At 45.6% G+C, this 13,345-nt stretch overlaps 1 protein-coding gene across 5 annotated transcripts in view; it reads left to right on the top strand.

Moving 5' to 3' along the window:
* Positions 1-13,345, top strand: part of ERBIN (erbb2 interacting protein) — a 2,559,118-nt gene that overhangs the window by 1,697,328 nt on the left and 848,445 nt on the right. For all 5 annotated transcript variants that reach the window (XM_069627374.1, XM_069627371.1, XM_069627370.1 and 2 more), the window contains one exon: positions 1,955-2,076. In XM_069627374.1, the coding sequence (XP_069483475.1) occupies positions 1,955-2,076 (122 nt within the window). The remainder of the gene's footprint in view (positions 1-1,954; positions 2,077-13,345) is intronic.

Here is a 13,345-nt window from a genome sequence, read left to right on the forward strand (position 1 = left end):
TCCAAGAGGAAAGCCCTGTGGATGAGTTGGTCAGGGAAAGTTGCCTACGCTTTTCCCCCAACTCTGCTAATGAGCAAAGTGGTGAACAAGATTCGCAAGGAACAGATGACATTAATCCTAGTTGCTCCTATGTGGGCGGGACAACCTTGCTATCCAGATGTGTGCAAACTGGCGATGTGCGACCTGATAAAACCACCATGCCTGTTCAACATGCTCACTCAGCACAGGGGGACAACAGTACACCCTCTAGCTCACTATGAACTTGGCAGCTTGGCTCCTGAAGTCGAAGAAGAAAAGGGATGCGTTGAGAGAAATAAAATGAGAAATCAGATGAGAAAATAGGAAAAAGCAAGAGGATAAAATGAGACACAGAATGGAAATAATGGTAAAAAGTGAAGAATGGTTGCAAGGTTTTGGCTTGAAATGTCAATCTCAAGTATCTGAGGCCCTCAGGAAACTGCATTGGCTTCCGGTTAAGCGAAGGATTCATTTTAAGGGCCTGTTCGTGGTCTTTAAGCCTGCGGTATTAAGTGCCTTGAAATCTTTCCTCGAGTTAAGAAGATTCCCTTTAGACATGCTTTATGTTCTACTAACACTGTCATACTCTATTAATAGAGAGCCACTCTTAAAATAATGGGTGGTGGCAATTTTGATGGCTGGGCGCCAGCCTTGTGGAATGCTCCAAATTATTTTCAGTAACTTTCTCAGTGCGCCAACTTATTTCAAAGTTATTTATATCACAGGGTGAACCGATTTTATTCCATTTCTTCCATTGCTTATCTTTAGTTATATCCTTTTAGATTAGTCCATATATCACAATTCCACAAGTGTTTCTTTTGTATATGTAATTTATTTAGTTGGTTTGGTATCCAGTGTTCATTTCTCTCTACACCCGTTTCCCCACTGTTCTTTAGTGGATCATCTGGAGAGAATACTGTTAGCGTTTCATTTTCTAGTACATAATAATGGCTTTTAATTGTTGATGCTGCACTTATTGGGTAAAGCTGGATGAAAGACTAGTTTTATTAAGTCAGAGGTGATCCGCTTGTCCCCCAAGGCATACCGCCGATCCGCTACACTTCCACAAGACCTTGGAGAGTGCCTTTTAACTGTTCTCTTTGAAAACCATCTGTAGTCATTCCTCTTTGATAAAGAAATAGGTGAAACATCCTGCTATCTCAGTCTGATCTATTATTCGTGATCATCTTTGTTTTCTGTCATGTGAGCGCCCTGAGGCCTTTAGGCGAGTGGCACAATATAAAACTATTTTAGATAGACAAATATAAGGGAATGAAAGGGAGGGGAAATGGAGGCAAATGGTTTCCGAAAACTTTCTTTGGCTCACCTAGTGATAGCTTAGATCTGTATAGGTGCTAAAATGGCAACGTTGGGGTGACCGGACTTCTAATGCTGAAATCCCTAAAGTAAAATTGCTCCTATTATCTGCCAAATAGGAGTCCTTATAAAAAGACGAAATAGCTGTGTTAAGTACTGTTTAAAATCCAAATTGCTTTAGTGGAGAGGGTTGGAAAGGTTCGGCACATCTATGGACAATTTGTGTTTGTAACTAGGAATCGATTGTCACACTGATTGTGGCATTTGCTAGGACTATGAAACATCCCAGTACTGTCAAGCTGTCCCCCTTAGTGCAGTATTGAATCAAATGTATGTATTCTGGATCTCCAATCATTTTTACCATTCAAAAATGAGTTTCACTAAATTTTGCAGTGAGGAATAATTTCTAGAAACTGTGTCACCAACTGCTACTTTGAAGATATTCATGATGCAATGGTCTTATACGCTGCTCACTGACAGTGAGAAGTAACATATGGTGAACTGAGGAAAATAGGCCAATTACCTAGTAATCAAAAATGAACAATGGGAAGAAAAACTAGTGTGCTCTCGATCATTGTTTTTAGTGTTTAACAGCCCTTTTTCTTTTGTTTCTGTCCAGTTTTATTTGTCTCTGATAATGAGAGTTTCAATCCATCTTTATGGGAGGAGCAGAGAAAACAGCGTGCCCAAGTGGCATTTGAGTGTGATGAAGATAAAGATGAGCGAGAAGTTCCACCCAAGGTCAGTTCCATACTTCTGTTCTCCTTTACCTGGCTTTTTTGCTTAGTGAAATGTTGTTTTGGGAACCTATGCTTCGAATACCTGGAATTGGTGTTACTTCAAGCAACACATGGCCCTCCTTTGAACTTATGATGGGCATCTTTCCAGGTTACTTTTACCGATTTAATAAAACAAGATCTGAGCCATGGGCCTTTAGTGAACACTATAGGTAATCATTGCAATATTGCAGGATGGAGAAAATAATGTGGATAAGAGCATGCACAAATACAATTGCATTAACGAAAGGCAACCACACAACCCCCACATTCAGTCCTGCTTTAGCTCCCACTACAAGCTTGCATCATCTTCAAAACGTGCTACATCAAAACGTGCTACATCACTTACAAAGCCACCTACCTATCTAGGAGAACAGCTCAACATCTCAGGAACCAACACAGAACAAGAAGCAGCCACATAATGCTATAAATAAAAAAATAAAATAATGAGCAAACTAATACCATGCTTCATCCATAGTTCAAGAAAATGAAACCATGCACCACGCACACACAAATCAGGCTAGCCCACACACAACTATTATAAAGAAATCCCACTGAAGACATACCTTTTCGAAGCGCATTGATCTTGCCTCTTTTCCTCATCCCACTAAAGCAGTGTGTCTCACCCATCTGTCTCATCAACTTGTTCCCCTTGCATTAGGTACATTGTTGTTTTCTAGCTAGTTTTACTCTTCAAACGTTCCAATAAATGCATACACAAATTGCTGGCTGAACTAATAGTATACAAACACACAGTTTGACTCAGTTTACCAAGGAAATAAGAGCAAGAATAAAGAGTCTATGAGATAGTTATAAAAACACTTAACTGAGGTGTTTGAGCATGCGCCTTCACAAGGATATGCTATGTTCTGAGCCTGGGATAAAAGTCTTAAAATAGATCAGCTGCCATTTTGGATTTCTTTTGAGTCTGGAGTTACAATCTGCAATGCCGCTGCTGCTGGATTGGCTCTTCCACTGTGGCTGCATGACTTCCCTTATTGAAGTCCTGTGTCCCTGTCTCTTGTAATTAAAAGGCTTTTCTGTGCCTTTGTTGGATTAGGCATTCTTCCAAACGCTTATCCTTTAGTCTGTTGTGTGGGTCTTTCTCCTATTGATTTACTTAAAGGAATAGTGCGCTCAAACATTTTATTGTCCCAAGCGTTCGGGCATGTGATTTAAAACAATCTGTGAACGATCGTGAAAACATTTCCTATGCACCTTACCATAGTTTTCCTCACTTTTACACATGCAAAATCAAGCATCGGGGCACGGCCAACTTGTGCTATTCTTACCCGTTGCTGCATCGCCCTAAGTTGAACTGTCCTTGAAGCACTAAATCATATCCCCCGCACCTGAAGCTGACATCACTAGACGCGTACGTCCCATTTCACAATTCAAATGCACGTTTTGTGTCAACGTTCTTTGTGCGCCAGCTAATGACACGTCTCCATGGAAATGGCAGAATGCCTCTTTCCTCAATAAGTATAAACAGACCACTTCTCATCAGACAACATCAGAGTTGCTTTTTCAATCGTTTCACTTTCTTTTTTTTTTTTTTTGTATTTCCTGTGACTCGTTTCTGCTGTGTTCAGCTATCTTCATTTCTCGTAGCCTGTGCAAACAGACACTAGTACTAGCATTAGTATTGATTTTAATGTTGTCATATAATGGTAAAAATACAGCCCTATCAGTACGAGCCAGAGTATTCCGAGGCGGAATTATTTGAAAGAGAAAGATGCGGAAACGATGAGGCATCGGACGACAGTTTGGAGGACCAATCGCTGTGTCTTGAGCCAGAGCCTAGTCGCATGGATGACGTCTCAACCTGGTGCTCCTGCAATCGGTGCATGGTCATGCCAACCGAGGAGGAGAACTGTTGCTGCAGAGAAAACTCTGGATGCTTGGCCTACATATCGGAAGACGAGAGGCGGCCGCAATGCGTTACCGAGCTGCAGGAATTCAGGGCAGCCTGCCTCACAAGGTCCGTGTTGAGGATTATGATGGTGCTTATGCACGAACTTCGAGCAACAGTTCGCCCTCGCAATTCAAGTAACGAGTAAGTGTACTCTAGATGTGATGTAACTTGGGCCACTAACATTTCATGCTTGTCTCCTATGTTGTCGTAACTTTGATCTATCACTGCCAAATGAATGTAGTCTGGCAATTCAATACATCTCTGCGATTTGGGGAAATCATGGTGGTCATCTTATGTGTCTTTCATGTAGAACCATGAAACAATATTTCTCTGTCCCCCCCCCAAACGTTATGGATTGCATGTGTGTTCTCTTTTGTAATGTGTCTACACTTTAAAGCCCAAGTTGATTGATCCATGAAGTTACATTTGTACGGGCAATTTTTCCAATAGGACACAAGATTGCTTTTTCAACTAAGGTTTGTACACTTAGGTTCATTTAAATACAGTTTGTATCTTTCTCTACCACAGGTGGTACAGGCTGGTGGCCTATCGTTCGTTTAGATGGTGGCTTCATGGGAGGCATGGGTACCGCGTTCAATGATTGATACCCACCTGTGTCGTTGGTGCCATTCGAGCGAAATTCCCCAGTGACAGCGGTCAGTACAGGGGATTTTCCCACACTGTGCTGCAACCCGAAGTATAGAATTTGTAGTACATTTGTGGCATCAACATCAGCAACAAAATAAAAATCATCTTTTATGAATAATTTTCAATTTTTCATTGAATCAAGGACACACTCACCTGTCCTGGCAGGGTGGGAATGGCTAAGGTGCCAAACACCATGTACGTTTCAAAGGTATCTCCAGCGCAGGGGCCATAGCTCAAATGGCCTAGCCAGACCCAGAGTCTCCAGACAGGCTCCCCTGAAGCAGGCAGCGCTCCTGCATTCCACAGAAGTGTTTCTCCATTCAGCAGTGTTCCGGCCTTTTTCTGCATGCCTCATTCCCCTCCATCCCCCCTCCAGTAACAATGGCTGGTCGCACCTGTGGCCGTGCCCTCCCAAGGGAGCTGGCAGGGTGTGAACAGCCAAGGTGCCAAACATCACATACACACCCACTTTTCTAATTCTTTATAAACCCGTTGATATTTATCCTGAGATCTGTGAGCACTGGAACTCAAATCGTGATCATGCTACCTGTTCTCCTGCTACTAACTACCCTGCTTGCTGAATCCAAATGTTAGTTAACGTAAGAACAGGTCACCTAATCATCTTTCTGATCTCAAAATTTCGATCTATTTCGAACGAATGTACCTAGTAGTGTAATGTTCATTCATCGCAATGACTTTACCATTGTCTACTGTCTAAAGTGTTCTGATCTCGATATATGGCACATTCATCAGTGTCTATTGTGATAGAATTTCACCTTTCTTGAACCATGTCTATAAGCATGTTTCCTTTTGATGAATGGACGAGTAACGCGTTACGATTTACATCGCATCAATCAATTCTGTATGAAGATTATCCCAGTGTATATTTGACTACGCTACACAGGTTTTGCTTCTTTGACCAAAAGAAACATTGCATAGAAAACTTTGATATAATCCCATCATTCTCATGCATTCATTAGAATTTTTTTAATTATGTACTTTTTGTATACAGATTTTGTAAGAATGCCTGCTTGTTTGGTTTTTGGTTGCCGTTCTAGCAGCCATGTCCAAAGTATGGGCACTATCATGCATAAATTCCCAACGAATATTGATTTAATAAGAGAATGGGTTGGACGTTGTGGATTTCCATTGGACGAGCTTGAAAGTAGGGTCGAGGATGTCTTGGGAGACTCAAGGGCCAATCGATTCCGCATCTGCAGCCTGCACTTTACCCCAGATATGTACAACCAATCGCAGTACACAAAAAAGCATGGACTCAGAACATCTTGTAAAATTGTTTCCAAATGCAATTCCAACTCTATTCGTGCATACGCTTCCTCAGGTGAGTCCCGGATGATGAATTGCATATTTACCAGATTGTATTACTTTCTAACTATACCACATTTTACTACACATCTGTCCCTGGTTTATGGAGCATCATAGAAAGTAATTATGACCATAGAAAACAATGCCTTAGTGCCCTTCAAAAGAAGCATAATCTTTTCGTAATCGCGTGCTTGACATATCCATTTTTTAGGGGAGCATACTGACTGGAGCACAGACCCTCGCAAGTGACTACACCACCAACACATCCAGTATACCAGTGGTGAGCCCTACAGACTTGCAGAAGTTCATATTATCAAGAGTTGGATCTTCCCACATATCTAATGCAAATCTAATTTTCCCTTTTACCACTTTATGACAATGTACTGAAAATGAAGGAGCAAGATTCTGCATCCATTTCTTTTCCGGAGTTGACAACAACTTCTAGCGCTGATCAGGTAATTTTATTTCACTTTTCAATTACTAGAAAGTTTAATGCTTGGAATTTCAAATAATATGAAATTTTTTGTGTCCGGTCAGTTGTTTACACTATGCGTTATTTAAGGGTTGCTCTTTATATGCACCATTGTCTGCATCCCCTTGTCTGTTCTATTTCACTGTTTTCATCCATACTAAAACAAGTACTGTGTTACAGAGGGATGCTTGTACTTCGACTACAATTACATCATCCTTCGGAACTGGTCCAGAGTATGAGGTATGCGTACTGACAGTTCCCTTCAATGAAAGTCAATCCTACGTAGGATACAATTAGACAGTGACATTGTTATAAACGTGCAGTCTTTCAAACTTTTATAATTTCAGTTCTAACGTTACAATTTATCCCCAATGCAGATTACATTGCAAAATGTTTGAGGGCAACATTGCAATCGGCATGTTTGGCGCGGTGATCTCTGATCGAGTACACTTGCCATCAATCAGGTGAAATTCAAAATGTATATTTTGACTAAAAGACGTACACTGTTTAGGAGAGTATGTATGCAAGCGATGTGTGCGATGAAAGATTTTAATTTAAATGCTTCTTTTTTTTTTAAATCAATATTCTATTCAAGGAATGTATACAAGGTCAGGAATTGGAAGAGGATGCACATGGACCAGAGGTGGTGGACCAGAGAAGACCACTGTTTCACAGAAAATCAAGAAAACAAGGGTAAAGTAAAAAATAAAAAAAATAAAAAAAAAAAATCATTTTCTCAATTTGTTTTGTTTGGGCTGGTGTTTTCTTCATAATGTTTTTTCTTTAAAGTGCTATCTACTGTGTGATTTACATTGAACATATTTTTACAACCCATCTCCTCGAGGCCCAGAAGGAAAAGTATAAAGACACAAGCAACAAAGTTAGCCAAAGATGTTTGCCAAACATATTTCACCATGGAGCAACTACTATTTGAGGCGCAGCATGGTCCAGTCAATAAGTAGACACGAGATGCATATGTCCAATGGCCAGAAAATTAATTGCATGTGATCGGCGAAGCAAGCAAAGTGTTGTTGGACCATTGCTACAATGTGAAGATGCATTGGAATTCCTCGAGGACCACTTGACAGAATCTACACCCACAAAAAAAGGTCCACCCAACAAACATTCCTTGTTGACGATTTCTCCAATTCATGTGCAAATAACACAAGCTGAACTAACTGAGACTGAAACTTCAATGCAATTGGCGAAGATCTCGACTACAGTTTGCCTAGTTTTGGCCGAATTGTCCACCACAGTTGATTCACAAACGACAATCATGCAGTACGATTGGCTAATAAAGGAGCAGAAATGCATTGTATTCGACAGCTGCCTGGTAGAGATTATACTGATGCTGAAATGTGTGCATCCAGTGAGGGGGAAAATATGCAGGGAGACATCAGTGAATGTGAGACATGCATTACAAGTCACTAACCTGAAAATCCAAGCCACCTGTGACCACCTCCATGATACATTTTCATGGTCTGCTCAACTGATGCGGGGCAAAGTGCCAGTTGATAATCTACTGTGTTCTGCAGCTGTACTTTTCAGTTGCTCTACTTTTAGTAAGTTGTTCAGTTTGTCAATTTGTGGGGCTTCAGTTCCTTGCTAAAACGCGAGTACTACAAATATATGAAAGAGAATGTTTATTCCTTGCTATTAGTCAAGCATGGAAAATTGAACAAATGTCAATTGAAAGGACATTATAAACAGTTCAGGCTAGCTGGCAATGGACAGTGTGGCAGCCCCGGATTTTCAGCAAAGTACTGCACATACCACTTTCAGGAAATGGAAACTAAAAACATTGTGAGTTTGGAGGTCGTGCAGGTGTCCGAATGTAAATCCTCAGTGGCCATGGAGAACCATGGTTTCATAAAATCCCTCGAACACCTTCAATCGAGGGGAATGCCAATAGACCTCATAGCCACTGACGGACATGTTTCAATAGCCAAGGCCATGCAAGAGCAGTTTCTAAACATTTGCCATCAATTTGATGTATGGCACATTGCCAAATCAATAACAAAATCACAGCTGCAGGTAAAAAAAAAGGGTTCTGAAAATATTTTACAGTGGTCCCAGTCTTTCAGCAACCATCTTTGGTGGAGCTCCAAAACTTGTGGTGGGTCTGTGGAAATTCTACTTGAAAAATGGCACCATTGTGCACCACTGTTCCAACATTCACTCATGGCATGAAAACCAACATACTCTTACGTTCCGTCCCTTTTCCTCCGTACTGTATGGGTGTCCCTTCCAAGGGACGGGAGACGGAACCTTTCTCACCAGGAAAAACCTTCTTCCCCTTTAAATTTAGAGGCGTGGCCCAGGGAGCATGCACTGCCCTGACTCCGCCCTCTGGCGCCACACCTCAGTCCCCTTTTCTGCGTCAACAGGAAACGGCCGAATTCACCAGAGCTCCTGGGTTTGGCTTCGGCCATGTAATTCCACCCGCGGATGATACTTCTCTTTGTCTTTTTATCATTCAGGTACTCGGTCCTCAGGTGCCACGCTCCTCCCCGGCACATGTCGACTTGCACAGGGTTCAGCAGGTGTCCATCCTGCAACTGTCTCTTTCCAACTACAGAACCCCATGCCCTCTGCCTATGTTGCATTGGCCCAGACCACGGTTGGCAAGCTTGTTCAGCGTGCGGCTTGCTGTCATTGAAAGCGTTGAAGAATAGACTAGCCAGGTGGCGGGAGCTCTTCCAGAAGTCTCCTCCAGAAGACCTTACTAAATTCACGAAAACACAGATCCAGGCCCAAGGAGGGGCCTTTATTTTCCATCGCACCCCGCAAAGGGAGGGACCGTTCAGGTCCTTGTAACAGCACGTGCACCGAGGATGCTTCAGCTACCGGACCTCGGGATCCTCGGATCCTCCCGGTGACAGTGCTGAGGGACCAGAAGGTTTTGTACTGGCCTTATGGCCAAGGGGGCTACGCTCTAGTACCATCAATACGTCCAAGGGGGCACCTAAATGCAGCTCTACTGACCCCTGGGTGAGGGTGTCACACCTACTGGGCCTAGGCCCCAGGAGCAGGGTAGGCCTTGTGATCCACATAAGAGTCCTGGAGGAAGCTGGGCCCAGCGAGCTGAGCAACACGTTGCAGGCATGTGGCAGGCAGCTCGACAAGATGGCCACCATGCCAGACTGAGGCACCCGTCCGACGCCATTCCAGGAGCTCGGCGATGAACGAGTGTCCAGGTGGGACTGGCCTCAACCAGGTACATGGCCGACAGCCTATCCTTCTTATGCGCAGGGCAGCTTCCCACTGCTTCCATACAGGCAGGTTTTGCAGCGGTTCCAGCAGCCCCGTATACCCCATCAGTCCCCTCTACCCCCTCTCAGACCAGTGAGGAAGGGTTCTTCGAGAAGTTCCTCAGACTCATGAAGTCACCTTGTATGGGGGCTATCCTCAAGGACGCCATCTCCTCCCGACTATGCTAGCGGCACCACAAGCGCCTCCCTGGTGCCCCTGGGCCCGGTTGAGCCGCTGGTCTCAGCTCCCCAGCCAACTCTGCAGGTGGTTCTGTACCGGCCTCCTCAGCCCCCCGGCTGCGGTTCCTGTGCCCCAGCCTCCAGCTCCAACTAATACTCCTCCTCCGCAGGATCCTCCTGATCCGGCGGACACGAAAAATGAGGAGGATTCGGACACGCCATCCTCAGCCAGGGCCTTCCATGAACGTCTTGCTGAGCTGGCGGAATACCTGGGCCTACTCCAGGCCGAGGTTGAGCAGCCGGCAGAGGGGGTTCTGGCTGAAGTCCTCACGCGATGCCCCTATGCCAAGAGAGGCATTCCTCTGCAGACCGATGTAGTCTGCCTGGCCAAGAAGGGTTGGCTTAATCCGCACTCGGCCCAGCCGGTAAATCGACGCATGGACGCCAAATACATGCAGATGGAGGGAGATACACTCTTGCTCTCGGCCTATCCTCAGCCAAACTCCTCAGTGATCGCTTCAGCATCACTATAATCCAAGCCTCAGTCGTCCTCAGCCTAATCCTCTTGCACCTTCGTCAAGCCAATGCCATGCTGGCTGCCGCCAACCAGAGGTTATGGCGGGAAATTGCAGACTTCCTCCTGGAACTATCTGCGCAGAGCCAATCATGTTTTAAGGCGGGGCTGGCAGAGGCCAAGCTGGTGGCGCATGACCTCATGGAATCCATTGTGGCCCATATCGACACCTCTGGTCGTGCCATCTGTATCGCCACAGACATCAGGACGGCAGCCTGGCTCCGGGCCACGATAATTCAACCCGGTCGTCCAGGAATGCATATTAGATCTACCGTTCGAGGGGGTGGGGGGGGACCTCTTCCACTCCACCACGTACAAAATGCTGGACAAGAAGAAAAACAGCTCACCAAAGGTCAAGTCTTTATCCATCTTGACAAAGACCAAGCTCAAGTCGTGCACACTCACACCAGTGCTCTGACAGGGGAAGTACGTATGGAGTGTTCCGCGGCTTCCAGGAACGGAGATCCAGGCACCCGGAACGCTCGCTGTCTCAGAACCGGCGCACGCAACAAAAAGGAGGTTGGGGGGGACGAAGGGCTTTTTCCAATCCCCCCTTCTCTGCGACATCCTCCATGGGAAAGAAGGCATGACACGCCCCTTCGGGTTCACATGTCTCCAGTGGGGGGCAGGCTTGCTCGCCATGCACATTTCTAGTGCCAGAGTTTCGCGGACCATTGGATCCTCTCTGTGGTATCCATGGGGTACTGCCTAGCTATCCCAGCCTCTCCTTCCTCTTCCCCTCCACTCCCACAGGTTTGGACAGCAAGTCTTCTGGCGGATATCTGGTTGCTCATAGAGAGCCATGCAGTGGAGGAAGTCCCAGCCTCCCAGCGAGGCTTGGGATTTTACTCCATGATTTTTGCCATTTAGAAGAACCAGGCGGACCTGAGGGTTGTGCTGGACCTTTCCACCCTAATCCTTCAGACATTAAAGATGGTTACGCCAGCTTTTTATAGGGGAGACATTGTGCAAGGGAGACTGGGTGTGCTCCCTGGATCTGAAGGATGCGTACCTACACGTCCCGATTTAGCAGCCCCCATCGTTCTTTGCTACGGTTCAGGATCAAGGGCTACCATTTTCAATACAAGGTCCTTCCTTTTGCCTCAATTCGGCCCACAGGTTTTTTACCAGGCTCATGAATATGGTGGGTGCCCTCCTCAGAGCGCAGGGCCTCCACATCTACTCATACCTCGACGACTGGCTTATGAACACACTGCACGATCTGGGCTTCTCACTCAATCTCAAGAAGTCGCAGCTGCAGCCCACGCAGACTGACATTCTTGGGCCTCATCTGGGACACGTGCTCTGAGAAGGTATTTCCGGTGGTTCTTGCTCATCAAGAGGGCCACCATCCACTTCCTCAGCAGAGAGGTGACCTCGGCATGGTGGTACCAGCATCTCCTGGGTCTCTTGGCGGCGATTGTATTACCCGTTCCACACACAAGATTGAAGATGAGGAGGATTCAGCTGCACTTAGAGGCCTCATGGAACCAGGAGCGGGGCTCCCAATCCGAGAACATCAACGTTCCTTCATCTCTCCACCCAGACCTAACATGGTGGTCAAGGGACTGCAACTTATGGAAGGGCAAGCCCTTTTGGCTGCCCACCCCGTAGGCCACCATCAACACAGACTCCTTGCTCGAGGGCTGGGGAGCCACACTGGACGATCGCTCGGCCCACGGCACCTGAACTCGACGGGAGCAGGAATATCACATCAATTGGTTAGAGCTGACCGCCATCTGGCTAGCGCTCAGAGCATTCCTACCACTTCTCAGGTGCAAGGATGTCCTCATTCAGACAACTCGACCAGCATGTACTACGTCAACAAGAAGGGAGGCACCAGATCACCTCCTCTGTGCAGACTGGCAATCAGAATCTGGGAGTGGGCACTGGAAAACATTTACCTCACGGCAGTCCACTTCCTGGGGAATCCAGCAGGAGGCGGTCAAGCTTGGTAGGTTGGGAGCAGACGAGTGTCAGCTAAATGAACTTGTTATTCAGGAGATCTTCAACAGGTGGGGGTCATCCACAGGTAGATCTCTTTGCCACCAGGCACAACAAGAAGTGCCCTCAGTTCGCCTCCTGGCAGGGACAGGGGCCTGGCTCCCTCGGCACTACTGTTAGGAAGAATTCTCATAAATGGCTGATTTCCCTTACCCAATGAGTCCCTCAGCAGCTTTGGTGGATTTCTAGGATTTATTTTTTTCACCTGGTAAGCGTGTGAGCCTTTTTCCCACTTACATGTGTTGAACTGTGTGTTTTTACCATTTGTGTGATCTTGGGCACCTACTCCATGGCCTCATATTTTCATGTGTGTTACACTGCACATTCAGTGCAGTGACACAGGGTTGTCTTTGAGTCTTCCCACCGACTCCATTTTCTGGGGCTGACTACTGTCCCCCAGAAAAGGTAGTTTCCATTAACTTTATTTTAGTCACTTTAAACCACAGACCCAGTGCACCACATAATACATGGAGTATTGGAAAGGGTTAATTCTTATCCCTTTTTGTCTCTCTTGGAGCATTGTTTCGCTCCCTTTACATCAAGACTTGGCTGGTGGCAGTGGTAACTACTCTAACTTTTCTACTGTGGTTATATTACATAACCATGGTATTGTTTTAGGCGATTATATTAGCCTCAAACATAAACCCGCTTGACCAAATACATCCGGCTGGGTTTATTCGCCATTCTTTTTGTAAGTCTTTCTCGTGTTTTACTGTGCACGCCAAACTGGGGATGATTCCTTTGTTTGCTGTCATTTCGCGGGCTTCTACACAGAATCCCTCCTTAAGGCGCCTGAAAGTCTGGGTAGGCAGGATGTGATGGAGGGATCTTCGGACCCCTGCCATGGGTTCCTTTGGTAACCCA

The sequence above is a fragment of the Ambystoma mexicanum genome, chromosome 6p, assembly GCF_040938575.1.
Source record: "Ambystoma mexicanum isolate Mex_15411 chromosome 6p, UKY_AmexF1_1, whole genome shotgun sequence".
In the NCBI taxonomy this organism is placed as follows: Eukaryota; Metazoa; Chordata; class Amphibia; order Caudata; family Ambystomatidae; genus Ambystoma; species Ambystoma mexicanum.